The 25,369-nt window shown below is 31.2% G+C and overlaps 2 protein-coding genes across 2 annotated transcripts; one reads left to right on the top strand and one right to left on the bottom strand.

Moving 5' to 3' along the window:
* The first annotated feature begins 6,924 nt into the window (after positions 1-6,924).
* On the top strand, positions 6,925-18,979 carry LOC125878480 (nuclear transcription factor Y subunit A-8-like). Its single transcript, XM_049559741.1, has 6 exons — positions 6,925-7,174; positions 8,570-8,966; positions 9,252-9,364; positions 9,949-10,020; positions 17,946-18,113; positions 18,190-18,979. The coding sequence occupies exons 2-6, from the start codon at positions 8,672-8,674 to the stop codon at positions 18,517-18,519; spliced, it is 978 nt and encodes a 325-aa protein (XP_049415698.1). The 5' UTR covers positions 6,925-7,174; positions 8,570-8,671; the 3' UTR covers positions 18,520-18,979.
* Positions 18,950-22,193, bottom strand: LOC125878479 (UDP-glycosyltransferase 74F2-like). The gene is made up of 2 exons (XM_049559739.1): positions 21,490-22,193; positions 18,950-19,895 (listed from the first exon to the last, which is right to left on the bottom strand). Exons 1-2 carry the CDS (start codon positions 22,138-22,140, stop codon positions 19,161-19,163), a joined length of 1,386 nt encoding a protein of 461 aa, XP_049415696.1. The 5' UTR covers positions 22,141-22,193; the 3' UTR covers positions 18,950-19,160.
* Positions 22,194-25,369: the final 3,176 nt, after the last annotated feature.

The following is a 25,369-nucleotide window of genomic DNA, read 5'->3' on the forward strand; positions in this document are numbered from 1 at the left end:
TATAAATAAAGTTTTTCTAAAGCAATTTTATAAAATTTATTATTGCATAATTTTGTAGGTTACATAGACTCAATGGACAAGCTTGGTGTCACACAATAAGATAAAGATATTAGAAATATGTGTTAGGATTGTATAAATTTAATATAATAATAGGGGTAAAATGTGCAACGCACGTTCACAGAACTAGTTAAATCTATAAAGACACAAAAAACCCTTTCACACTAGCTCCAAACATTAAACATACATCATCATTTCTTTTTATTAGTTGTAATGGAACCTTTCAACAAGCAAGACGCATTAAAGATATGGAGTAAAACTAGAATTGCATTCAGACGTGCATTAAAATTCAGACGTCTTAATCTTATTGAACACAAATGAGGCCTTAAGTTTGGAAAATACTTTCTTTTGGATAAATAGACACAATTATAGTCATCTTTTCAAAAATCAAGTTTATATTTCAAGAGCTAAAATTAGGACGGGTCAAGGAGAATATTCAGTAAAATAATTGATTCTCTTCGAGATTTTATATGTAGAGCAAAAATTGGGGGTGATTGAAGGTGAGGGATATGAAAACATTGGGGTTCTTTCATAGGAGAAGAAATTGGCTACCAACATAGATTGTGGTGCAGTGGTGGGACTGATTCATCCTTAATTAAAGGTTTCGGGTTTGAGCTCTGGGTATGGAAAAAATCACGTTGGGAGCGTCACCTCGAATGGGCCTTGCAATTAGGGGCGGCTCTAATAAATCGGTGGCCTAAAGCCATATCCGAATGGATGCCTTGAATTTGAATATATATTTTTTATGAAGTTTATTATAGTTCATTATTTTATCTTTCTTGAGACATAATATTCATAATTTGTCAAACTTATATTACTTCTTTTCTCTTTTATGAAAAGTTTTTATTTTCTACAAATAATATTCAATATTTTTTTAAAAAAATAATACTTATAACCTAATTTTTTTAAAAAAAAAATGAGGCCCCTCAAATTTTGGTGCCTAAGGCAATTTTTTTTTCAAAGCTGTAAAGCCACTCCAGACACCGGGTGAAAAATCAAAAACAAAATTAAAATAGCTCGGGTATAGTTTAGATTAGTGAATATGAACGTCACTTTAGTTTTAAATTTTAGAAAAAATATTTAATAGTTAAATTAAGTGGATTGTGCGCTCAACTATGAAAAATTAATTAAACATGATATAAAACGTCGATTTTCTTAAAAGAAATTTCCCAATTTAAGTGAGTTCTTTGATGGAATATATTCTGACTCATTAGATGTAATTATTATTATTAATAATAAAAGATTAACGTTAATTTGATAGTGTAGTGTGACACACATTATTTTTTATTGTTGTTAATAGGCACGTCATTAGCTCTATCATTTAAGGCATCTTTTGACTTTAAAATATTTTTGATAACCATACACTTGGCCTTCATCTGATTAAAATTCATATTCTAGCATCACGACAATAATTAGTTTAAGATACTTTAATCTGGCAGCCATTGAGAACTAATAAAGGACAATTAAACTAATCCCATTCTTTAATAGTTTGATGTACTTTAATTAATAAGTTTGTTAGGAGTTGATAAGATCAAATTTGGACTGTTATGCTCACCCTTTTTATATTGCCATAATAAATTTTCAAGAATTAACAAGTGCATTAGTGCAAGTTTATTCTACTTAATTGTAGCGATCTCATGATCTTTTAAGACAGGTGGTTAAAAGGGAACAAGGATGACAAGAAAATACTCGTTAAAAGATTTTATTTTTGAGAGTCAAATAATATTAATTTTGTTCAATGTTTTAAAATGTATTTTTTCATCAAATTAATCTGAGAAAAATTGCAATTTTTGTAGTACTTTTCATATAATGATCCGGGACTCTTGAATCACTATGACAAACTTTTATCTCTATTCGATCAATCGATTTTACAGTCAAACTTGTACCATTATGCTCACGAGCAGAATCTTAGCTTGAGCCTATCTTTAATTTTGAAATATTAAATTAATCTAATTTAATTTTGCTTTGAAAATTAGTCAAATTGACTCTCAGAAAGTCAAATATAATGATTCAAGAGTCCTGGATCATTAATAATTTGTCCCTTTCTTTTTTTGATAACATTTTAATTTCGCTTTCCACGTGACATGTTTAAGATCACAAGATTAAAAGACATTTTGATACAATTGACATAACTTTAATTTAGGCTCATAAAATTAAAAAATCTTTATTTTCTTAAACTCTATGCGAAATCAAATTAGATTATTCTTTTTGAAACAGAGGATTGTAATCTAATTTGATTTGGCAGAGTTTAAGAAAATAATTTATTTTTTTTAATTTTATGATCCTAAATATTATATATATATGAGAAAAGAAAAGACTTCACTGGTCCAAGGTGTAAAGTAAGTTTAAAAGGAGATGGATCACTCTTATTCTCTAAGAAAAAACTTTTTGCATTTTCAAACATTTGTTAAGATAAGATGCTTGTATTGTCTGTATTATTTATTATTAATTTTAATTGAAAGTAAGTGTATTTCCTTTAAGACCTTTTAGCATTCTTGTTTAGTTTTAAATTTTAATTAATAAATAAAACCACCTCATAAACAACTAAAAAACAAACAATATTAATATATATTAAAACAAAACACATGATGGATTATGTGTTTTTTTCTTTCATATAGTTGTTATTGGTCATAATGCACAAGAATTATAATTTATGTTCGAATTCTGAGGACAACAATAGATTCTTCTAGTTAATAAAAAAAATATTGATTTGAAATATCAAATAACTCATCTCGTGCTTTTATTTTTAATTTTTTTTCCTTCTCTTTTTTTTTTTTGAGAATTTTTGCTGGCCGCAAGCCAAATATATGCTGTCATATGTTGAGATCATTATTCTATATACTACAAAAATAAAAAATGGTAAGTACTATATTTTATAGTTTCCTCTGTGAGCTGACGTAGTCTAGCGTGAATGCAACTTCATTGATATTTATGTCTTTTTAAATTTATAGTTTGTATGGTTTTTCTTGAAAAGGAACACTACCTACTAGAAGAAAAAAAAGTTGTACTCTCTCTGTACACTTATATAGTTTATTATTTCAAAAATAAATTGTCAATTTTGTTTATTATTTTTAATATATTTTAAAAAAAATTATTTTTTATTTTTAGTTAACATTAATTACTTATTTTCTAAATCATTTTTAAAGACCTAATATTAAACATCAGAGATAGGGAAGTAAAATAACCATGACAATTATATTTTTAATGGTGTACCAAATTTAAATATAACAAGTAAAAGTGAACAAGGAGAGTATTTTGATGCTTGAGTTTGCAAGAATTGTTAATTTTAGTGGGTGACTATAGTTCAAGATTGAAACATGGTAAACCTACCACTAATATATATGGTGCAACGGATAGTGGCGTATGCAAGATTTTTTCTAAGCGGTGTCATCATTAAAAGGGACTAGAATAACTCAAGAAGAAAATTAATGAAGGTTTTATTTTAGGCCTCCAAAATTTGAGGTCCCATTAATAGTGAACTTTATGAAAAAATATTTTTTCTTAAACATATAAAATTTTGATTAAATTAAAAAATTTTAAAAAATTGTCTACTCTTTAAATTAGATAATATTTTAAAATTTTAAATTAAAACATGAACATCTTCATATTATTAAATAAAGTTTTATACAACATTGTTCAACCAATTGTATTGCAAATAAATGATTAATAAAATTATTATTATGAACAAATAAAAATAAAAATAAAAATTCAAGCATATAATAAAAAAAAATAGAATAGCAAGAAAATACTAACATGATGTGGAGATTCGAGATACCGAATAACAATGACTGATGAACAAGAATCAAAAGAAAATTGAAGAAACTCACAAGTCAGAAATATACAAATATAAGGATAGGAGTCAACACAATTTTTATCTAACTATTTAACTATAATTCTAATTGATGAAGGACTCAAAGATTTGGGTTTTATTTTAATTCTAAAAATAAAAAAGAATAGTTAGATTTTGAATGAATTAGAGTGGGTCAGTAGGTTTTTAATGAATTGTTTTGAATTTAAAACAAAAAATTAATAAATTTAAGGAAAAAAAAATGAAACATGAAAAAAAATAAAATAAAGGCGGATAAAGAACTCACCCTGTGGGGATTGAACTCAAGACGCTGAGCTTTATTTACAGCGCCTCTACCACCTGAGCTAAGAGCACTCTGTTACAAGGGGTGTCCTTTTAATTCTTTTATCTATTAGTTTTTTTTTATTCTTTTAAATAGGTATATTCCGCAAAACAATTCGACGAAGCCGTGTCACGTGACACACCTTAGGTGTACTTTAAATCCGCCCCTGGCAGCGGATGAGGATATTCAATCTGTAGTCAGAGGTCTCGGGTTCAAGTCTTAAGTATGAAAAAATTCTTGATAATGAGCGTTTTCCCCTCGATGGAGCCCTGCGCGGAGCGAATTCAAATTAATCGGGATCTAATATAAGTATCAGACACTGGATTAAAAAAATTTAAAAAAAGAAAAGAAAAATAAGAGAGATATGGAAAACCTTAAGGGATTGTTTGGTGATTGGTTAGGAAGTGAATTTCTCCAGTATTAAATTTGGTATAACCAGTCACACTTTTATATAATTTTAAATATGTATAAAAATGGTACGATGTTTGCTTGATAATTAAACTATTTCATACAACTAAAACATATACTCCCTTTTCAAAATAAATTATGAATCAAAATAACTAATATATAAATAATTAATTTTACATAACTAATATCTACCCTACTAATAATATTTGCATAACTCTAAATCAGCGAACAAACGACCCCTTAAAAGTGTTAACTACTTGTAGAATTAAACAATTGGGATTATCAATTTATCTTGTTTGGAGCACCTAAGTTTTTCTTTTTAGAAGTTGGGAACCCCTTTTTCTCCCTCATCAAGACAAATTATAATAAAGTCTTGTTTCATTTTCAATGTGGGTTTAATTGGGTAGTTATGTTTCTTCCAAAACTCTTATCTTCCTTCCTACTCAACTTAAATGAATCTTCTTTTTTCCCCTCTCTTGAACAGTTTGCATTATTAAATTAAGCACAAAAGTTAGGTATTTTTAAGTTTATTTTTCATACTCCTGGTCCATTTTTATATTAAAAAAATGTATGTTTTTTTTACCACTAAGCCATACTTGTTTGTCGTGTAACATATAAAATGAAAAAATGAAGAGGTAAACTTCTTATGACGTGGTGTGTTGATTAGTTTGCAGCACACCTCAATCAATTCTATCTCATAATTTATTAGTGTACCAACAAGTTATTCCATAAAGGGACTGTTTCTTACTCTCTTTAGTCCATATTAAAGTCTCCTTTTGATTAAGTAACAAGTAACTTAAAGATTAATTAATTTGTGATTAGTTATTTTAAAATTGTTATTTTGNCTTAGTGTACCAACAAGTTATTCCATAAAGGGACCGTTTCTTACTCTCTTTAGTCCATATTAAAGTCTCCTTTTGATTAAGTAACAAGTAACTTAAAGATTAATTAATTTGTGATTAGTTATTTTAAAATTGTTATTTTGTTTTCAATATGAAATTAAAATGACATTACAATTTCTGAATTTCAAAATAAATTATCCCGTACTTTTATCCCAATCAAATATGGGATAAATCTATCATAAAATTAATCTGAAGATTAATTATTCATTATCCCTCATTCTAAAGGAGCCGTAAGTGAATTGTTATTTTTTTCATAGTTCAAAATAAATGAATTATTCATAATTTCATTTAATGAGGTTCTTAACTTCTTATACTTTACCCATTCCAAGAAAATAATTTAAAAATAATCAAAAAAATAATAGTGAAAAATTATCTTTCATTTATATCTTTAATTATTTTTCTTAAAAATATGTCATACTACAACAAGTTACTTATAATATGAATTAGTGGGAGTTTTATAGTTAAAATTACTCCTTCCATCTCAATTTACTTGGCCAAAATTAATACTCCTTCCGTTCCTATTTACATGTTGCGGTTACTAAAAATAGATGTTTCTTAATATTTGATGCTTCACAAAATTACTCCCTCTGTCCAACAATAGTTGTCTACTATTGACTTGACACATCTCTTAAGAAACAATAAATAATAGGGGTAATATTACTCTTGACTTTATTAAATTTAATGTTTTGAAAAATGTATTAGATAATAAATTATCTCTTGATTTTCTAAATTGGACAAGTATTGTTGGATAACTATTTTTAGTATAGTGGATAACTATTATTGGACGGACAAAATAATACATAAAAGAACACTATTCTTCCTTTTTATCCTTGAAAGTTGTTAGTCTTGAAAGTATAATTTGACCAATATAGAAAAACTAAATGATTAATTTATATTTATTAGTCAATTTAATTAATTAAAATAAATTAATTTATATTCATTTATTAAAAACTTAATTTAAAATAATAATAATTAACTTATTTAATTTCTTAAGTAACATGAAATCTAAAATAATAAAGTACTCACTCTGTTCCTAATTATTTATCTATTTTTTATTTTTTAGTTGTTCTTAATTACTTGTCAATTTTTACAGATCAAGAAAGGACAATTTTTTTTACCTATTATATCCTTAATTAATTACTTTGAAAAATGTAAAACTTCTTGAAACTCATAAGTTTTTAAGTCATTCGCTTTATAATTAATAGGGGTAAAATGTTAAATTCATTATATCTATCATTATTTTCTTAATAAATATGTCAATTTAAAAGTGAAGAAGTAATTAGGGGGAGAGAACATTAGTTAGCAGTAGTATCATTCCAAGTCTATTCGAAAGTCATAAATTCTAATAATTAAGTTAGGTGGGTGATCTAGTGTAGTGTAGTCATATACTATATCAAAATTGAAGAACAATGTCCAGAAAAAAAACAAAAGAAGGTGGATGTGATGAGGCATGCATAGGAACTTGCTTTGTATTACATGTGATGACTGAAGGCATGTTTTTTGTTTTTTCCTCTTTAACTTTTTTTTAGAATTGGAGAAAGCAAAAGTACCAACTACTCCTCCTAGTAGTATAATAGTACGAGTACAGTAATACTCGCATTTATTCTTTTTCCGGTGGGAGAAAACAGCACAGACAGCATCAAAACTCAGCAGATCTTTCATTATCCAAACCAAAAGGTCTCATCTCTTTCACTAACTTAATCTCATATTTCTATTCAAGTTTTCATGGAACTTTCTTTTTTCAAACATCCTGCTATTGTTATTATCTTTGAACCCAAAAAAGTAGGTCAAATATTGCTTGCTTGGATCTTGTATTTTTTCTAAAATTGACTCCTCAAAACTTGTAAAATTCTACTGTTTGGTGCAAAAGAGCTTGGTTTTGAACAAGAGAAACAAGATATAAGGTTTTTTTTTTCTCTTTCTATCCAATTTTTGGAGCAGCAATTAGGTTCCTATTAGTATAGATGAGTATTTGGTACTTGTATATTGGTGTAGGCTCTCAATTTTCTTTATACCAGAACTTAAATCTACTACATCAATAAATTGTTACCTTATAAAAAAGCTAATGTTTTGTGCATTCAACACCTCTCTGCTTTTTCTCGTACTTGCTATGGTGAAGTTAAACTTTCTTGTACATTTGCTTGCTGTTGCATTTGACTTAAGGAAATGGTGATTTTGGCAGTTTTTTCTCGAATCTTATGTAAAGCTTTGTTATATAAATTTCAATTGCAAAAGTCAGATTTTTTCTTTTAACGAATTTCAAATGCAATAGTCTTCAGCCTATTCAGTTATTTCTCATGTATCTTGGGTTTAGTGGAATACAAAAAAGCTATGGAATAAAAATCTAGTCATTTGATTAATTGAAGCAGTTTTCGGATGAAGCTAAAGAAACTAGTGTGGAAAGCTTCTTTTCATTCTCACATCTTCTAGTTATCTGAATCTGAGGCTTAAGCATAAATTCTTGGTACATTGTAACATTTTTTAATTATTAAACAAATTCAGTTAATAAAGAAAAAAAATGTTTCTACTTCTGTATTGTCTAGTACTCTTTGTTTACTGTTGCTTGCTTCTGTTTAGAGGGATTCTGTGTTATAAACAACTAGAAAAGAATGGAATTCTGACATTATGAGTCAGCGTTCTGTCTACTCGTCTGTCCTCACTACTCCTCTTGGATCTATTTCTCTTGCAATGTGAGCTCATAGTTGATGGCCTAATAGATACGTGCCCTTAGTATACAAAGAGCTGATTCAACATACTAGGTTGACTACTAATTTGCTTGTTACTTCTTATTGGGTTGTAGTGAAAGGGTTGGTTGAGGGGAACAAATATTTCTTATTGGTTGACTTTGTGCTCATTTAGTTGATAAGGAGAATATCTAGACATCACTATCTATTGATGTTCTTTGATTTTGGCGGAAGCACTTATCATTAATAAGTAGTCTTCAAGTCATCATATTCAGTTTCTTATTGCTAGCCTGTCCTTGAGTGATCGTTATGTCCATGTCCTCTAAAATTATAATAGTCTGCCTAAATCTTCCTTGTCAATGTGTGGGTTTTGCTCCCATTTAAACAGGTAACTCCAGTCTAGAGAGCTATAGTATACTACAGTCTACACTAGCATATAGGTTTTCCATATATTTGGTGTAAAGCTTCTAGAGCACCGGTTTTGAAGAGGATGCTAAGTTTCTCAAAGAAAGGTGGCCCTGGAAAAGAAGGTCAATCTTTTGCTCCTTTGTTTGTGAGTTGCTCATCCATGTGGAACTCCAGTAACAAACCAGAATATGCTCCCTCTAAGAAGGTGCTGACCGGAGTGGAATCTGCATTGAAACATCACTCCGATATCAAGAAATCAGAATGCCAGTTCCAAGATCAGGATTCAATGTCTACTCTGTCAACTGGTCAATCTAATCATGTGGAGGCCGCAATGGGAAAAAGCAATACTGTTCTTCAAAATGTTGCAGTTCATCCAGGTACAAAATGAATGAAATGGAATGTAATCTCTTCTTATGCTTCAATTCTCTTGGTCAGGGTGCTCACAAGTTAACAATTGAGACCTCACATATAAGAAATGTTAGATGAAATTATTCACCTTTGTGGTGAAAATCTCGGAATTTAATTAACTCAAATAATGTTCTTATCAATATAATCCCAAATAGACTTTAGAAGGAAATTTTTAGCTTTCATATTTGTGATACATATAATTTATACATATGCTGGCGGGCTAACATCAGTTATGTGATGTTCTTCCACAATAGGTTGGGGTGGAACTTATGAGGTGCAAGCAGAGAGTGGAACAAACGCATCCCGATCATCCGAAAGTGACACCAACACTCTTCCCCAGCCGCAAGTGCATCATAATCATCCAACGGTCTGTAATCTTTCACTTATTTTCATCTTCTTTGTAGACTGGTCACTGGTATATCTTGATGTCAGTTTGTTACCTGCATTTCCATATAGTTACTGTCATCCAGCGATATTTATCTCTCTTTTTTTCCTTTTTACAATTTATCTTCCACTACCTCTGTGTTTACTTGAGTTTTGGTGTGTGTGTGGAATAAATTACTGTGAAGTTCAAAACATCTCTCCCTCTCCTTAAGTTTTTTTCTTTTGTTTCCTTTTCCTGTTCTTGCTTCTGGTGTCCTCACCTAGAGGAAGGAGAGTGATAAAAAAAATCTGGTTTCAGTGAAATTGCTCCATTCTTCTAAATTTAGTATTTTTCACCATTACAAGTCACTACAACTCAGTAAATTACTAAGTGGCTCTGTTGTTGGTGAATATAGGTTGCGCCTCATTGAAATTAAGTTTGTTTCGCTAAAGGAAAAAAAGAAGAAAGAAAAAGAGGGGAGAAAAGAGATGCATTATGTGGAGTGCACTTTAGCATTAAGCAAATCAGATGAAAAGATTACAAAAGCAAAATAACTTTCAAAATTAATCAATCACTTTTTTTTCTAGGCTTGTGTATCCTACCCTTTGACTGACACTTACTTTGGAAGGCTCGTGACTGCTTATGGATCAAATGCCATCGTAAGTAACCTTTACTACATGTTATTTGCCTACAAATATTTATAAGATTGTTGTCTTGTCTCTTTTGTGTTTTCTTTTTTGATTCAAAATCCAAAATATAAGGTCTCCAAATCAAAAAAAGGTCAATTTGGGGCAGATTATCTCTCTGACTCTGCTTGATGTTGCCAATGTCATTGCGACTTTAGTTGCTCACATTCTCACCTTTTCATGTTCGGATAATTGTTGCATTTTCCGTGTGAATATGTTTATATCATCCTAAGAGGAATAGTGAAGCAAAAACTGGTCACCTTTGATGCACTTCTCTTGCTTCTATAATAACCTGAAAATGATCAGGGTAGAGTAGGAGATAGCCATTTGGTGATTGAGTTCCAGTTTTTGTAGTTTATCAACTAATCAAGTATCTTTTTTTTGGTTGAACATTTCAACTTATCAAGTATCTTTGGACACTCTTTTTTACTAATTTTGTCTTTGTTTTCTCACTAAACCTAGAGTTCCTGATACTATGAGATTCGTCAGCCTCTAACAAGCTGAAAGTAATTTAGACTGCATGGAATTATTGAAGTTACAATATTGTCTTACTGTATAATCACATCTAAATTACTAAGAGAAGTTCTATTTGGCACAATCCATTTTGTCACGAATTGGCACCACTGTGCCTAAAGACAAGAATGCCCTTTTGGCTCCAAAACCACCTAATTTTTCCTTCCAAAAAACATAACCACCTTTGACTTTTATTTTTTATTTTCTTCCGATAAATCTTGCCCATTTTTGTTCTATATTGATTTGATTTTGTTCCATAGTGCTCGATGTTCACCATCCTATAAATCATAGAAACGTAATTAGATAAAAAAAAATATAAATATCATCAAACATATTTTTCATTAACAAAAACATAAATACATAACACATACATGCACCAGGCAATAATTGTTAAACAAAAACACTTAAAAATTAAAAAAAAAAAAAGTTAAACTAAAACAAGTTTAAATAAAAGGACTTGACCCAATGTCCTTCGCACCAATATGCCTTGAACCAAAGACTCTACTGCATCTACCTACAGTTGCATAGTTCTATGACATTGTTTCTTGTTCGACCGTCCATCGATTGAGTCCCCTTTCTTTATCCCCTGAGTTGAATCAACAACTCCATCAACGGTGACACTATAACCTTGGGGTTACCGCGACAATTTTTTCATATAGGTCGAACATTTTTGTTAGGGGAGGTTAATCCATGAGAAGCATTATTTCAACCCAATGGTTACTTTTTCAAGAGATCACCCATTGAAACAACTCGCTCATCTCTTGTTTCATCGTCTCGCAAAACTCCCTTTTTAGAAAATGTAATTTCTTTACCCCCTTTAGAGAGGTGGTGAAGCTCAGTGACTTTTGCTTGTTGTTGGGTGATTGGTTATCCATACTCACTCTTCTCTTTTAGTATGTATGAAAGAGAAAAAAGATGATGTGAATGTTGAGGAACAGAATTCGCGCTCTATTCATATTTATATACAAATAAAATGAAAAAAAAATCACCCTACCTAAATTTATATATAAAAAAGTTTTTATTTAGTAGCAAATATAGTTATTCTAGTCTAATAGTAATGCGCTATATGTACGAAAGCGGGACTGTGTGTTCGAATCTAGACTATGATTTTAAGTTTGGAAAGAAATTTTATCGAGAAATTAAATTAAATGAAATTTTAATAATTACTCAACGTTAATTGTTATTTAATGGAGAATATAATCTTACGTGATAACTCTTAAAAACTTGTTACGTTAAAAAAAAAATCAAACCAAAATGGGTGGAACTGGATTATTGGCTCTTCATCTTCATCAATAGTACTTGAGTACACCTACTAACACTATTTGAAAAGAGTTGATTTTTTTTTCACTCTTTTTAAAACAAATTAATTAACCTTACATTAATTAATTAATTTGTTTTGAAAAGAGTGAAAGAAAATTCAACTCTTTTCAAATAGTATTAGTAGGTGTACTCAAGTACTATTGGTGAAGTTGAAGAGCCAATAATCCAATTCTATCGGATTTTTTTGCGTAACAAGTTTTAGGAGTTGTCACGTAAGATTATATTTTCCATTAAATAAACAATTAACATTAAGTAATTATTAAAGTTTTCTTTAATTTATTTCTTCTTAATAAAATTTCTTTCCAAACTTAAAAAATCATACATTAGATTCGAACATGCAACCTAGCGTTCGTAACATAGCGCATTACCATTAGACTAAAATAACTACATTTGCTACTAATTAAAAAACTTTTTTTATACATTTATTTAGCACGAATCTTTTTTCATTTTATTTGTTTATAAATATGAATAGATCGCGAATTCTCTTTCTCAACATTCACAACATCTTTTTCTCTTTCATAAATACTAATAGAGAAGTGCGAGTATGGAGAGATTATATTTCTAAAAAGGAAATTTTGCGAGACGATGAAACATGAAATGAGTGAGTTGCTTCAAAGGTTGATCTCTTGGAAAAGTAATCATTGGGTTGAAATGATGTTTCTCATGGATGAACCTCTCATAACAAAAATGTTTGACCTATATGAGAAGGTTGTCGCGGTAAACTCTCGAGGTTACAGTGCCATCCTTGATGGAGTTGATTCAACTCAGGTGGTAGAGGAAAGGGGACTCGATCAATGGACAGTCGCACAAGAAACAATGCCAAAGAGCTTTGAACTGTAGGTGGATGCAGCATAATCTTTGGTTCACATCACATTGGTGCGAAGGACCTTGGGTCAGGTCTTTTATTGAAACTTGTTTAACTTTGTTTTTTTAAAATGCAAGTGTTTTGTTTAATACCTGGTGAATGGGTGTTATGTTTTTGTCAATGAAAATTTGGTTGATGATATTTATGTCTTTTTTTTAATCTAATTACGTTTTTATGATTTATAGGATGGTGAACATCGAACATTACCGAACAAAATCAAATCAATATAAAACAAAAAAGAGCAAGATTTATATATTAGATGTAGGATTACTTGCTACATCAATATTCAAATCACTCCTACCACCATCTCGACTGCCTCTACCAATCTTTCTACCTCCACCCCTCCTACCTTGACTACTCTCACCCTCTTGAGATGCATCATAATAAGATATATTCCAATGTCCACCACCTTTCCTAAATATGTTGTCACGAACTGATCTTTTTCTGATCATCTAAGGTCTTCCACGTGAACGGACTTTCCTCGAATTTCTGATGAATGTTATTACATCATCGTTCGAGTCTAGATCACCAACGGACGACCATGTCGTCATTCCAATTTGAATATGCATTGAAATGACCTTTCAAAACATTTTTGAAGTCCACATATTTAGCGTTGTCCAATACAACATCATAGTTCCTATCAAACCATTTCTTCAAGGAATTGTACTTTTTGTACTCGTCCATCATTGTTGGAAAGAATTTGCACAAGTGTGGACGAATTACATCTCTTTTCCATCGGCACAAAACATACCTATCGTGAAGATTTTTAATCTTTTGGTGAGATATAGTCTTCAAAATGTGGCAACACACTAACCTTCACTTCAAAGTTCGTGCAATTGCATTCAATATATTGGTTGTCTGGTCGATAACAAATTGATTTCCATGAAAATCACTCATTATTGAAAAATTTGTTACACTGTACTTCTCAACTCCCACCACTGCATCAAAATCAACATGTTTTTCTATTTCGCAATGGTACAACGTCTTTAAATGCTCCACTACGAAGGCATCATAAATATGTCGAGTGTAGTAAGTTTGAATAAGCATATCCCAATGAAATCTCTATCGAGTGGTGAATGTGTCTTTCGTGAGTCAACTTCTGCGTGTAGTTCCTTCTCGTATTTGTATCGCAAGGCTATCTAATATTGCTCAACAAACTACTTTAGAGAGCTTCGTCCATTGATATAGCTATCAAAGACTGCATGCATTGACTCACATCTTTGGGTGGACATCATGTCAGCCCAAAAATAGTGCGTGAGAAAAACGGGGACCCATTTTTTCTTTTCCAAATATAGAGTATGGAACCATTGTCTTTCTTCCAGCTCATATTTGGATGAATGCAACCCTTTTTCCCTCAAATTCGTCTATAGTGATGTTAAAAAATATTGATTTGAATTCGGCATTGACAACCTTAAAATCCAACACACCCTTTAGCCTTGCAGGCAACTTTGTCTTGATGTGCCAAATGCAATACCTATGGATTGTGTCTGGCAGCACCTCTCTAATTGCTGCCTTGATACTCTCACATTGGTCTGTGAGGATAGCCGTTGGAGGTGCATTGCCCATTGCCGCCAACCACGTTGAGAACACAAATTTGTATGTTTCGATATCCTCACTTGTGATCAAAGCATAGCCCAAAAGAATGGTCTGTTTGTGCTGATTCACACTAATGAATGATGCAAATGGCATGCGCCATTAATTCACAAGGTAGGTGGTATTGAAACAAACAACTCACGAAACTCCTTACGAAACTCCCGATATGCATACTTGCAATGTGTGTGAACCCACACTACATTGCGAAGTCTTGCACTATTATTTGTGTTGATTAGATAAAAAAATTCATCGTCTTTCATTTGCGTATCAGAAAAGAACTTTTGTATTGTTGCAGCATCACTGGACAATGTCCTCATCTTCCGTTGTTGAAGAATGTAATTTCGATAGTCTTTGAGAGTGTACCCCACTCTATGAGGACCACCGTCATCAACTTCCAACAGTCTTAGTCTTATGCTTTTTGATGGTCTTATTCTTGCGATGTCATGAGCTTCGAGACTTGTGGCAACTAAAAAAATGTGACATAGAAGCTTCCAATTGATGATTGTGCTCAGACACAATTGTTGTAACCCGACATGAACCATCAGGCATCACAAAGGAATTAATTTTGGCTTTGCAATCAACCCTTTTACTTGAATTCCTAGGGGTTGATTTTCTACTCTTAGCGCAAGCAAATGATAAATACCTAGCGTATTCACCACTTTTTTTGTGTGAACTCTTTTTAACAACACCAAAATCAGTCAGACGACTATGTTCTTCATAAAATGTGAAAAGAGATTCAGCACTGCCAAATACCATAACTACAACGAGGCCTTCAATATATTGTTGGTCTGAAAAATTATCATCATGCATTGCATCTTCATCTTCAATCCACTCATCCTCAAATTCATTTCCTTTCCGCCTGAAACACTTAGAGATTCGTCTTGCTCTGGTTGATTCATCTCTTGATGAAGCAAGTTTGGAAGATCTTCGTCCTCATTGTTAAAATATGCGTCAGGGCCATCACCATAGCCGCAATTTGAATGTTCATCATGTTCATTTTGGACAACAAACTATCATCGTCACTTAACCCCAAATATTATTCAATATTTGAGTTAATTGACTATAATCATTATTGGGATCATTTAAATATAATTATACAACTTCTATTTATAAATGGACGAACAAATGGATCAAAGACTTAAAATCAGAATAAAAGATAAAATAGGTAAAGGAGGCTAAAATCAGAATGAGAGATAAAATGGGTAAAGGAGAAAGTAAAGATATTTGAAGAAAATAAAAATAAAACGTAACTTAAAATATTGGGATAAGACACTAGTACCCCCTAGAGTATGACCGAAATCCCATGGACACCTTAACTAAAGTAAGGTCCTATTACCCTCATGAACTTATTTTTTTTGTAATTTTGAACACCTTTTTGGCCTACGTGGCCTCCAAATATTTCTCACGCGCCTCACTTAAGTGGAGTCACAGAGTGTGCCACGTAAGCCAAAAGGTGTACAAAATTATACAAAAAATGAGTTTAGGGGGGTAAGAGGACCTTAGATTAGATAAGGTGTGTCTCTGGGATTTCGGTCATAGTCTAGGGGTACTTGTGCCTTATCCCTAAAATATTTTGCGAAATACAAAATAATCATAATTTATATAATTTAGGATAAAATAGTTAAGTTCAAGAAATCAGTTAGCTCATATGAGTTTGATTTAGAGAAGCAAATGAAATTAATTTTACATATGCTAAAGCTCAACTTGGATCCTAAGAGACTATAATCTCAAAACATTCAGTAAAATAGAAATTAGAAGAGTTTTCATTCATGCATTTGTTTGATTTTTTTAAAAATAAAAATTCTAATATACAAATTAAGAAAAATATTCTCATTTAACTTCTCGATACCTTTTTCTACTTAATATTGTAGAAGTCTATAGAAAGTGTCAAATTGATAATACACACAAAAAAAAGGAGTAAGAGCAGTAAGTTTTTTGAAATATTCATAAATTTATGGTTGGGCCCGGGCTTAGAATGTGCCAAATGGCAATAGAATGGAAAATATTATTTGAATCTTGTGATCTTAAATGTCATGTCATTCCCGTAATATTCATTCATTGAATTTGGGTCAGATTAATAAGCTTACGACCACCGAACAAACTTGGTTGACGAACATAGTTTATGCGCCTCTAATGTAGCGGCTTGTCGAGCATTTGACAAACTCATACCATCCATTTCAAATAGGATTTGAGTAACTCTTGGGTAAACTATTAAACTAATAAGAGCTGTATAGTCTAACTTCATTCAAAAATGAAACTTGAATTTTTATAGAATCAAATTCGAAAATCATTTCTATTTTGATCATTTCTTAGATTCTGTTGAATTGTATCGAATTCAGGCCAAAGATTTATCATTTCTATGGGATTAAATCTCGAGTTATTGCGAAGTAGAAAACCGATGAGATTATGGAAGTAAATATGCTTGCATTTATTGCTACTGGTTTCGGGTACCAGAGGCAGACCCACATGGTAATGTGGGGGTGCACGTGCACCCGTTAACTTTGGGGAAAATCATGTATATATGTATATCTATCTTGAGAAACTGACATAAACTAAATATAATTAATAGTGCCCCCATAAAAAGTATGAAATGGTGCTTTGTACCAGTGGTACAAGCTAATAGATCCACCCAGATGACCAGGGTTCAATCCCAGTCGAGGTCGAGCTCATCGCAAGGGACTTGCCTAGTGCAATTTACCTCTCTTGTGTGGTTTGTCGGCCATCATAGTGGAGTAGATTTATTCTGTGCGCAATTGAAGGGTAGCGGTTGGGTGTTCCCTTGTCATAAAAAAATGGAAATATTGGAAAAAACTGTTGGTGTTTTTTAAAAATGGGACAGCAAAAAGAATTGACTGAAATATCTCTCTATTTTTATTAAGCATAATAAAGCATTAAATAGCCAACTTGATAACATAATGCAGAAAATCTGTATAACAAAAATTCAAAAAAGGCTAAATAATCTCAACAATTAAAAGAACTTTAAAAAAATTTTAAAAATTCAAATTCATCCTAAAGCTAGGTAACTTATTATGTTAAAAAATGACTGCAGTAACTAAAAGCAAACTCAACAAAAACTTACTTAATATAGATAGAACAACATTCTCCTACTTAGAATCGAATTCATACCTGGCAATCTACGATCTACCCAGCGTTTCTTTTTTAAATAGACTTTAAAAGGAAAAGTAAGACACAAAATTGAGAGAGATGATGCACCAAAACAGATGAGAGTATCTTTCTTAAGCACAAGAAACCAAAACAAATCTCATCTGTGGAGAAACAAATGATGCACCAAGACAGGTCTCTTTGATGATGTCCAGCATCCTTTTACCATGTGAACTTTGTGATTTGCAAATCCTATCGAATGCAACACACAACTAACTTATGTCATCTCTTCCGAGCAACTAGCAGTTGTTTGTGCCAGTTATTCAATAGCAGAGTGTAGCAATTCATCCAGTCATCTTAATTACAAATGAAGATCTCTTCTTTTCATTTAATGCTTTGTGGAGATCCTTGATTTCAACTTAAATGAAAAACTAGAATTTGTTTCACTTGGAAATGCATTTGTTGCTGTTAAATATGTAACTCTTTTAGATGTTGGCCTTACTAGATTTATCCTCAAATGGTTGGTGTCACCTCTACAAGAGTTGCACTTCCTCTTGAATGCACGGAGAGCTTGCCCATTTATGTGAATGCGAAACAATACAGTGCTATCCTCAAAAGGCGACAGGTCCGTGCCAAGCTAGAGGCTCAAAATAAGCTTGTCAAAGACAGAAAGGTACGTCCATCCAGTATAATGCTCTTGCACTTGCTAACAATGAAATTGTGGTCTTATCCCATCTTTTGTATGACAGCCATATCTTCACGAGTCTCGACATCGTCACGCAATGAAGAGAGTAAGGGGTTCTGGAGGGCGCTTTTTGAACACAAAGAATATGCAGCAATCCAAGCCTTCATCTCCAAAGCACGATAGAAATATCTTTAAGCGACAGGCAGGTGGCAACTTATCTAGTTCCATGGTTCAGCACTCAGAGAGTGGTAGTTGGGGGACTTCCACCCAATCTGGTTCTGATGTGACAAGTATCTTCAGTGGCGACAACATGTTCCAGCAACCAGATTTTAGAGTCTCTGGCTTCCCTTTTCACATGCAGGAAGCTGAAGACTTCATGCATGTTGGAACCTGACAGCACACTTGTGTTATCCATGGTGGCTGTGCCAATACAGGCTGCATTAGAAATGCATTCTTATTGGTGCACACAAATGGATAATCGGCAGTTCATCCTTGGCTATGTTACTCTTCCTTTTCCTGAATTGAAATCATTAACACTTTTTCCTAAAGCTTTGGTCGTGGTGTGGTATGGTTTATGGTTCATGGTTAATGAGAAAAAGAGCGCAGGTTGGTGCTGCACATCATCAACAAGGGCAAGGAAAAGAGAAAATATAGTGTTCTTAATCAGAAACAGTGGAGATTAAGGCTGTATTCTCCTTTTCTTGGTCGAGCGTGTATGTATCATCTTGCACTTCTAAATCTGTACTTGTTACTGTCATTTGCATTTGTGGTTTTCATTTTACTGTGCTATGTATTGTCTCATTGTTAATATGTTTAACTCAGGCTTTGTGCAACAAGATGAACTTATTGAATCATTTTCATGCTTAGTACATAAACTTCTGAGGTTATACAACATGCATTGCTCTAACTACACAGAATATGCTAGGCATTCCATAGAGAAAACATATACTTAAAAGATGACTACATAATAATTTTTTTTGGATCTCACTTATTCTTCCCTTGTTTTCTAACCCAAACTAGAATGCAATGATTAAATCACTGACCATCAAATTTTCTAATGCATTTTGATACCAATTCTTCAACATTTTTATCAGATGTTCCACCTTCTTGAACAGCTTCCTTAGCCAAATCCTTCCATTTGAGTGCATTCTTCTTCATTTCTTTCCCTTCCTCTCCTTGTAACACTATCCTCACACATTCCTCAATTTCTTCTCTTCCAACAATCCCATTCTCATTAACTTTAACTCTCACCCCTACACTCCAAACATCTTGTACAAATTTTGCATTTGTTGTTTGATCAGTCCATTGTGGCATTACAACCATTGGCACTCCAAAAACCAATGCTTCAACGGTCGAATTCCATCCACCATGTGAGAAAAAACAACCAATTGCCTTATTAGATAACACTTGTAATTGTGGACTCCAATTTATTACTAATCCTTTCTCCGAATTTTCCTCAATGAATTTTTTGGGAATTTTCGATTCTTGGGAAGTTTTAACCACCCACAAGAAGTAGCTATTAGTTGCTTTTAATCCCTCAGCTATTTCTTCCATTTGTTTGTCATCAAAAGTAGACATGCTACCAAAAGCTGCATAAACAACTGATCCTTCTGGCTTAGTATTTAGCCAGTTGATACATGTTGAAGAATCCACATGGAATAGATTGAGACCATACTCAATGTCATTTTCAACTCTATTGTCCATATAGAACGATGGTAACGTTGGCCCTATGGTGGACAATGGGCTGATTTTTGACATTGTGTCTACTACCTGCAATAAATATATTAATGAAAAATAAAATTAACTTATCTACAGAGATGATATTGATTTGTTTAAATTGACTACTCCCTCCGTTACTATTTACTTGCCAAATTTTGATTTGGCACTCCTATAAAGAAAACAATATAGTGAGTTTACCATTTGCCCCTATTAATTGATAGGTTCCAAACATATTTACTTAATATGTTGTTCAAAGATATTAACTCAATGTTAATAATTTAGGGTATAAAAGGAAAAAAATTTGTCCTTCCTTGATTTGTCAAAAATAATAAGTAAAAAAAGAAATTAAATTAAAAAATATTTGACAAGTAAATAGAGATTGAGGAAGTAGTATTAGTGTATTTTAGGTAATGTAAGGTCTCCAAAATATCACGTTGAGTTTAAGTGGTAGGCGAAATATTGGACTAGTTTAGGTATTTGGCTTACCCAATTTTATATTGTTATCATATAAAAAAGAAAAAAATTATCTACATACACAATTTATTTTATTATATTTTTTAAAATTTTCTATCATTTGAAAAAATTACAAAAATTCTTATTTTTTTCTATTTTTGGATATATTACTTTATGCAATGTATCAATCCGATACATCACTTTACACAATGTATCAGAACGTAGGTGATGTATTGAGATGTTGAGTGATGTATCCGAAATCGAGACACGATATATTGAGATGTTGAGGGATGTATCTGAAACCGAGACGTCATGTGTTAGGACGTTTTGGGATGTATCTGAAACCGAGACGTGATGTGTCAGGACATTTTGGGATGTATCTGGATTTCACCAAATTTAAGAGATTTTTGTAATTTGGAAAATAATAGGTATAAGATGTAATTAGCTTCTTAACAATATGAGATTTGTGTAAAATTTCTGCATCCACTAAGGGTGGAGCCAACCTTTTAATTATGAGTTCCGTAGAATCCATGTTAATTTTAACTCAAACTGTATATTTATGTTAAGATTTTTTTTTTTACATAAATCTCGTAGTGTTAAGAGCTAATTACATTATTTTTCTACTATTTTCAAAATTACAAAAAATCTCTTAAAATTTATAGATTACAGATACATCACTGGACTTCCGCATACATCAACAGACGTCCGGATACATAGAGAAGGGATGTACCCGAGAGGGGAGGAGTGTATTAGAGAGGGAATATGACATCCAGATACATAAGGGAGAGATGTATTCAAGAAGGGGATATGGGTGTATCAACGAGAGGGGAGTAATGTATCCGAGAAGGGATTTTCAATTTTTTTTTAAATAATTGGAAAATTTTGAAATTATGGTAAAATAAGACGTACATTTAAGTAATTTTTCTTAAGAAAAAAAATCATCTAATAGGGGTATAAATCATGTATCAAAAACCTAGACAAAAATAATTATAATTCAAAACACATGAACTAATTAAATTCTGTCTCCTTTCTATAATACTGAAAATTTTCCTTTAAAAGGAGAAAAGGAGGGTGCATATTCAAGTGAATTGAATTATGCTAAAATTCATTAAATAGACAAAAAAAAAAAAAAACCTTATAAAGAGGTCTAGTTGCTAGGGGATTACCCATAAATAGTAAGTTTGTAACTAACCTCAGCTTCCAACTTGTAGAATGAGTTCACAAATACATAATCAGCTTTATCCACATTTGTAAATTGATTCAACACCATTTCAAAATAGGCTGGATACGTTCCATGTACGTAAAAAAAAGAAGGCATATCTCGGAGTTCGAGCTCTGGTAATCCCGATAACTTCACCGGAGTCGAAGATATCGGTAACGTTAATTTACCATGATGAACATAATAGTAAATATAGTTCACCGCACATGCTTGAGTAAAAAAACAAGCCCCAATTAAACCATGTTTTTTAGCTACGTCTAAAGCCCATGGCACGAACGCATCATACATGATGCAAGTAATAGGAAACTCCGATTTTTCATATTTCTTGATAAGATCCGCTAGGGATTTCGAGCCGATTTGCTCGAAACGTTCGAGGTAGGCGGCTACGCTATCAGCATCAGCGTAGCCACCTTTATCGAACCCATCAGAAACGGTGTCTATACCGACGCTACCCGGATTTGGATGTGTTGAATTAGAAATGAAGTTTGTGATGGCTAAAGTGGTTTTTAGACCTTTGGAGACTAAACGTTTACAAAATTGAAGCATAGGGTTTATATGGCCTTGGCTTGGATAAGGAAGAGCCAAAATATGACCTCCATACTTTTTGTTTTTTGTTAACTCCATACTTTCTTCTTTGTTTCTCTTTGTGTTGATTAAGTTTTTCCTTTACTTGTCACTTGATCGAGGAAACAATATATATAGAATAAAAGAACTAAGGATAAAGAAAGATTATTCCCCCCCTTATTTTTGTCACATAGTTGGTCCCTCCATCTCATTTTTTATATATGTCACTTCCTGTCTCAACTTATGTGACACTTTTCAGATTTTGAGATTTAAACAAGTTTATTTTTACCGTAAATTTTTCATATATCTTTTAATTATTTTGAATTGCTAATTATTGTGACTTATAATACTTTTTATCATAGTTTACAAACATATAAATTTCATTTTAAAAAATTAAAGATTTCACGCGTAAATTTTCAGTCAAACTTAAAGTGTTTAACTCTCGAAAAATGAAAAGTGTCATATAAATTGGAACATGGGAAGTATAAATTATGAGAGTCAAAATTTTAAATGTTTATTATGAATTCAATTTTTAAATATAAAAGTTATATATATCAAAACTATGGAAACATTTTTGAAATTAGCTTAAATTATTAGTTTAATCCTCAAACTATTGACAATCTTAAAAATATCTCTCTATTTGACTAATTAAATTAATTTGATACACCTCTGATCTAGCACATGACATAGCACGTAGTCTTAAACTCTTGTAGCACTAATAAAAAATGATCTTTAGCGGCAATTAATTAACGATAAATATTGCTCAATTGCCGTTAAATATGTATTTTTAGCGGCAATTAACACTCTTTGTATATGTTCCTAAAGCCTTTAGCAACATTGAATCTAATGACACTTAGCTAATGCCGGTAAAGACTTTAGCACTCTTTATTAATGTGTCTATTTATTGTCATCTAAAAGTTATTTTTGTTGTAGTGTAGGAGCATCATGAGACTCTTAATTAAAAGTCGAGAGAAGTGTTGAAAATATCTCTAAACTTGGCGAACATTTAGAGGTGTATTTCACTAATGTTAAAAGATCGGGGGTATATTTAAGTCTAGCTAGTCAAGTAAATGATGTTTTTAAAGTTGTCAATAGTTTGATGATGAAACTAATAATTACATGAAGTTTAGAGATGTTTTCAATACTTCTCTCTACTATTTTATTGTAAGTCATAATAATTACTTTCTTCGTTTAAAAAATAATGAACTACTTTTGTTTGATCTGTTTTTTTTTTATAAAAAAAATGACCACTTTTTTTGGCAACTTTAATATCAGTTTTTTACGTGTCATGTTTAAGACTACAAGATTCAAGTATATTTTTTTTTGTACATTTGTCATAACTTTGATTTCGCACCATAAAATTATTTTTTTTTCTTTATTTTCTTAAACATCATGTCAAATTAAACTAAATCATTCTTTTTTTTAAAGAGAGAAAATTATAACTTATCTAAAAGAAAAACATATAAAAAGATTGAGATAGAAAATTTGATTCTCAAAATTGAAAAAAATGTAAAGAACGTAATTAGTCGATAAATGTTTTTGAACAACTTTTTTAGGATGATAATGTTGACCACAAATCTGGGGGAATGTCGTGTATAATTTTGTTTGCTCATAACGACGAAAAGTTACTTGGTCTACACGGATTATATAAAAAAAAAACAATGAACTCCGTTGAGAATGGTGCAATAATAAAGAGATACTTTTAAAAAAAATCATTTCGTGAAGTGTTTATTCCAACCACCTCTCAATTTAAGTAATTTTTTTTTAAAGTATATGCCAAAAATAATGTTTTCTTAAATTTAATTTTTTGTTTTACTTTTTTTCAAAGTCCATTTCAGAAAATTATCTATTTTTCTTTATAACAACTCTTTAATTCTAAAATTTCCTCCGTATTTAAAATAACAAGATTCAATTTTTTTTCATTACCTTTATTAAACTCAATTCAAAATCAAACAAGCTGTTGGGTTATGCAAACATCCTGCCTATGACAAGGCTCACGATGGGCTAGAGTAGCTCGAGTCGAAGTTATGATTGGACATGACGCTTACTTAGTGGACTTAACCAAGAAATAAAGTTACGCATTTGCTATCAGCTGTAACTTTTGACATGATGATATACGCTTGATCTTAACACAAACAAATTACAATAGAAAGAATAATATTTTTTATATTTACTAAAAATACAACTTTAAATTTAACATTTTACCATAAATGAGAATTTATTTCCAAGAAATATCTATACAATTTGTAACCACATATTTCAAAAAATTTCATTTCATTCTTAAAACTTAGTACATAATTGGAGGCATAATAGTTTGACATGAAGATCTTAGTTTCATTAATGACTGTATTACAAACCTAGGGGTAGATCTAGAATATGTCATCTGTGAGTAACCTTAATGAACCTAGCTAGTAGTTTTTATTTAGATATATATCTAGTTGGTTCTTATCCTACAAAGATCGTAAAATTTTTATATAATTAAATTATAATTTAAAAATATCAATATAAATATCGATAAGACAATATTACATGGTGTTAGATTACTATTTGTTATACAAATCCACAAATAAAGTAATATTTATAATATTTATTAAGTTTAACTTCGAGTAAAAATATAACTAGCTAAATAGAAATATAAATAATTTTTTTTCAATAAAACACAAAAAATATGACAATATATCAACCAGTGAAACATGAACTCTTGAAAAAAAATTCATGAAACTTAGGACGTATATGTGCTAGGATCGTTTGGCCGACCTGACCTAACTTGTGATTTAATAGGATAAGACTTAGATTTTTGAATCTCATTTAAGAAAGAGTTTTTTAGCCCGGCCCGGGGGCTAAATAGAAAAATAGTTAAAAAATAAAAATAAAATAGAGTATTAAAATTAACATAAGTTCAAACTCAAAGTCTATTTAAATTTCTAAATATTAAAATTTAGAATATCAAACGTGATGTATTTAGTATTTCTATTACTACTGTATCATTAGAATAATCATTCAGCATTGGTAGACGTGTGTTCTAACCAAGTATAGTTGCATCCATCATGAAAATATTCAAACACTTGTTGTTACTTGATACTGATTGCATGATTTTTCTTAAGCTGATACTATTTTTGTGTGTACATTTAAATATTATACGTAGTTCTTAAATTTAATTATTTTTATAGTTTAACTAATTAATATTGCATACAAACTGTAAATGAAAATGTTAAGACAACCTTGCCTCAACCTTATTCATATGTGCTTGACGAAACTGATGTGTTGGTGTTGTATATGCCATAATTTC

Source organism: Solanum stenotomum, chromosome 10 (assembly GCF_019186545.1).
Source record: "Solanum stenotomum isolate F172 chromosome 10, ASM1918654v1, whole genome shotgun sequence".
NCBI classification, from domain to species: Eukaryota; Viridiplantae; Streptophyta; class Magnoliopsida; order Solanales; family Solanaceae; genus Solanum; species Solanum stenotomum.

What these genes read in the sequence shown, in the direction of transcription:
- LOC125878480 (XM_049559741.1), top strand. Translation starts at nt 8,672, where the DNA reads ATGCTAAGTTTCTCAAAGAAAGGTGGCCCTGGAAAAGAAGGTCAATCT. An exon ending in TGCATCATAATCATCCAACG is followed by an intron (nt 9,365 to 9,948) that starts GTCTGTAATCTT and finishes TTTTTTTTCTAG; the next exon opens with GCTTGTGTATCCTACCCTTT. An exon ending in CTTATGGATCAAATGCCATC is followed by an intron (nt 10,021 to 17,945) that starts GTAAGTAACCTT and finishes TGGCCTTACTAG; the next exon opens with ATTTATCCTCAAATGGTTGG.
- LOC125878479 (XM_049559739.1), bottom strand. Translation starts at nt 22,140, where the DNA reads ATGGAGTTAACAAAAAACAAAAAGTATGGAGGTCATATTTTGGCTCTT. An exon ending in TCTACAAGTTGGAAGCTGAG is followed by an intron (nt 19,896 to 21,489) that starts GTTAGTTACAAA and finishes TATTTATTGCAG; the next exon opens with GTAGTAGACACAATGTCAAA.